The sequence below is a fragment of the Salvelinus sp. IW2-2015 genome, linkage group LG4p (genome assembly GCF_002910315.2).
Source record: "Salvelinus sp. IW2-2015 linkage group LG4p, ASM291031v2, whole genome shotgun sequence".
Taxonomy (NCBI): Eukaryota; Metazoa; Chordata; class Actinopteri; order Salmoniformes; family Salmonidae; genus Salvelinus; species Salvelinus sp. IW2-2015.
In genome coordinates, this window is record NC_036841.1 from 6,119,983 (window position 1) to 6,124,121 (window position 4,139).

The 4,139-nt window shown below is 39.5% G+C and overlaps 1 protein-coding gene across 1 annotated transcript in view; it reads left to right on the forward strand.

Annotated features, from left to right (window-relative positions):
• Positions 1-4,139, forward strand: part of trpc4b (transient receptor potential cation channel, subfamily C, member 4b) — a 58,707-nt gene that overhangs the window by 41,546 nt on the left and 13,022 nt on the right. Inside the window, exons 4-5 of the mRNA XM_070437548.1 lie at positions 1,824-1,964; positions 2,432-2,608. Coding sequence (XP_070293649.1) covers positions 1,824-1,964; positions 2,432-2,608 — 318 coding nt within the window. The remainder of the gene's footprint in view (positions 1-1,823; positions 1,965-2,431; positions 2,609-4,139) is intronic.

Sequence of the window (4,139 nt, forward strand, 5' to 3'; positions counted from 1 at the left end):
ACACACACACACACACACACACACACACACACACACACACACACACACACACACACACACACACACACACACACACACACACACACACACACACACACAACACACACACACACACACACACACACACCACCACACACACACCACACACACCATTACAGAGAAGAAAGTCTACGGGGCTGAACACTTCTAAACACATTTTCAAAGACGTCAAAGAAAACTCCTACAGCACCAGAGCTGCGCTGAAACACTTTGGATTCAACTGAGGCCCTTTTACCTAGATGGGACCAAGAACGCATAGGCCACCCATGCAGTAGCTTTGGACAATGTTCTCGATACACCATCCTGGTATTACATTCTGAATTAGGAAATCTTGTCCCTCCATCAGATGGAGAGAGAGAGAGAGAGAGAGAGAGAGAGAGAGAGAGAGGAGAAGAGAGAGAGAGAGAGAGAGAGAGAGAGAGAAGAGAAGAGAGAGAGAGAGAGAGAGAGATAGAGAAGAGAGAGACGAGAGAGAGAGAAGAGAGGGGGGGGGGGGATGAGAGAGAGAGAGAGAGAAGGAGTGTTAATAGAAGAGTGTATTTATTCCTCTCATCTTTCTATCAGAGGAGATTGTGGCATCTCTCTAAGCCTCTCTTTCCTCCACCGCTCTCTTCATCCACTTTCTTGACTGTATCTTCCACTTTCTTTCACTCTCATCTCCTCCTTCTCCTACGTCATCAAATACACAGACTATTTTTCCTTTCTTATAAAACTGGGTCCCTCTTACGCCTATGTAGATATTGCCATTAAAAATTCAGCTGTGTTTCCAGCCTACTAATCCAGTAATTGACAACTATTAACAATGTCTACACTCCGTATTTCGGATCAAATTGATGTTATTTTAATGGACAAAAAACATTTCTATGTGGACCCCAAACTTAATTTGCAACTCCCGGTATATTAACTAATGACAATGAGCAAATGTCATTAGCTGCTTTCGTGTTTCAATAGACTCTTTCCATTCATCAAATGATCGGCAGCGTTTCCCCTTATGTTTATTTAGTAGCTGCGGCCACCGCCTGCAAATAATCCGGTCTGCCCACTCGTTTTCCAGTGTAAACAAAACCAGATAATAAAATTATTATAAAAGTATTATTGGAGATATTAACAGTGTTTTAAAAAGAGCATTCTTGAGAACAAGCAACCACCAGAAGAATAAACTTATCAGGGAGATCCCAAAAATTCATGGCATTGGCCCCAATGGATTGTGTTTAAATATTTTGATTCACCAGAGAGCATAAAGTACATGGCTTAAGCCATTGCAAAAATGTGTTGAATTGCCAGGAATTTGCTTTTTAAAACAACCCTGTCTCCTATCCAGATAAACAAACATCATGCTCTGTCTTGGTGTTCATGCCCCATTAAAAGGTAACCCTTACATTTCTAGGTCATACGATATGACTTTCTTTATTATTCAGGACCCTGTGGACAGAGCCATGTGCATCAAAACCCCAGTTGCCCATGGTACTCAGGGTCAGTGCAGCGCAGTTCAACAGTTAAATTTGAATAATTTCATAATGCCAACAGACTGTCTTACAAATAAGGAAACTTTAAGTATAATTAAATAATCCCCCTTATGACTTAAACTGAATGTCCTTCTTGCACGAGACATTATGGTAGTATTGATATTGATAATACTATGATGTTGTTATGAATTCAGTTTTGTCGAATTCGGTTTTCCTTCTTCAATCGATATCTGAATTGAACACATCTTTTGTCTCTTGCCCATCATCATCCCTATCTGACTATGACCCATATTTATCTCTTCCCCGCCCTCTCCCCAGGTTCCTCCCATCCTATTGGACAAGCAGTTCTCTGACTTCACTCCTGACATCACACCCATCATCCTAGCAGCTCACACCAACAACTATGAGATCATCAAACTGCTGGTGCAGAAGGGGGTGTCTGTGCCCCAGCCACATGAGGTGGGTCTGAATCAGGATATATGCTACACAATGGTTTAGCACTATGGTAAATGATAAAATACAGTACAGTATGATAGTTACAATACTGTCACGGCTCTTGTCGGAATGAGTGGACCAAAGTGCAGCGTGGTAAGTGTTCATGATAAATGTATTACTCAAAATACTCGCACAAAATAACAAAGAGGGAAAACCGAAACAGTCCTGTCAGGTGCAGACACTAAACAGAAAACAACTACCCACAAAACCTAAAACGAAAAAGGACAACTTATATATGATTCCCAATCAGAGACAACGATAAACAGCTGCCTCTGATTGGGAACCACACCAACATAGAAATAAAGAAACTAGAATGCCCACCCTAGTCACACCCTGGCCTAACCAAAATAGAGAATAAAAACCTCTCTATGGCCAGGGCGTGACAAATACTGCCCTCCCTCCACTAACTCTCCAGTACATATGTGTTCCAGGTGCGCTGTAACTGCATGGAGTGCGTGTCCAGCTCTGATGTGGATAGTCTTCGTCACTCCCGCTCACGTCTCAACATCTACAAGGCCCTGGCCAGCCCATCACTACTGGCTCTCTCCAGTGAAGACCCTTTCCTCACAGCTTTCCAGCTCTCCTGGGAACTACAAGAACTCAGCAAGGTGGGGGTTTTAACAGATATTTGCTAAGTTTATTTAATTTAATTAAATTGAGCTGGAGGATGAGTTTGAGTCAAAGAAGAGTGAGGAGTTGTCTCAGCAGTGTACTTTATAAGCAGTTTATGGACTATTAATGTACATACTTAATTGTTATTTGGAACATAAGGCTTCCACAGAGAGTGCCACAGACGCCCATCTTCTGCCTTTTAGGAGATGGACGGTGTTCCATGACAGTGTTTATTTGTGCTCGACTTTTAACTAACAGTTTATTCCTGTTTCAGGTGGGGAAAGAGTTTAAGTCGGAGTATAAGGAGTTGTCCTAGCAGTATAAAGACTTTATAAAGAGTTGTCCTAGCAGTATAAAGACTTTATAAGGAGTTGTCCTAGCAGTATAAAGACTGTTTGTCTAGCAAGTATAAAGCATTTATGAAGAATCGTTGTCCTAGCAGTATAAAGACTTCTATAAGGAGTTGTCCTACGCAGTTAAGAAGACTTTATAAGGAGTTGTCCTAGCAGTATAAAGACTTTATAAGGAGTTGTCCTAGCAGTATAAAGACTTTATAAGGAAGTTGTCCTAGCAGTATAAAGACTTTTAAGGAGTTGTCCTAGAAGTAGTAAAGATAGACTTTATAAGGAGTTGTCTTAGAGTATAAAGACTTTATAAGGAGTTGTCCTAGCAGTATATAAGACTTTATAGGAGTTGTCCCTAGCAGTATAAGACTTATAAGGGTTGTCCTAGCAGTATAAGCTTTATAAGGAGTTGTCTAGCAGTATAAGACTTTAGGAGTTGTCCTAGCAGTATAAAGACTTTATAAAGAGTTGTCCTAGCAGTATAAGGATTTATAAAGAGTTGTCTCAGATAAAGACTTTATAAGGGTTGTCTAGAGTATAAAGATTTGAAGAGTTGTCCTAGCAGTATAAAGACTTTATAAAGAGTTGTCCTAGCAGTATAAAGACTTTATAAAGAGTTGTCCTAGCAGTATAAAGACTTTATAAGGAGTTTCTAGCAGTATAAAGACTTTATAAGGAGATTGTCCTAGCAGTATAAAGACTTTATAAGGAGTGTCCTAGCAGTATAAAGACTTTAATAAGGAGTCGTCTAGCAGTATAAAGATTTATAAGAGTTGTCCTAGCAGTATAAAGACTTTATAAAGAGTTGTCCTAGCAGTATAAAGACTTTATAAAGGTTGTCCTAGCAGTATAAAGACTTTATAAGGAGTTGTCCTAGCAGTATAAGAACTTTATAAGGAGTTGTCCTAGCAGTATAAGACTTTATAAGAGTTGTCCTAGCAGTATAAAGACTTTATAAGAGTTGTCCTAGCAGTATAAAAGACTTTTATAAGGAGTTGTCCTAAGCAGTATAAAGACTTTATAAGGAGTTGTCCTAGCAGTATAAAGAGTTTATAAGGAGTTGTCCTAGCAGTATAAAGACTTTATAAAGAGTTGTCCTAGCAGTATAAAGACTTTTATAAGAGGTTGTCTAGCAGTAAATAAAGACTTTATAAGGAGTCGTCCTAGCAGTATAAATAATAGA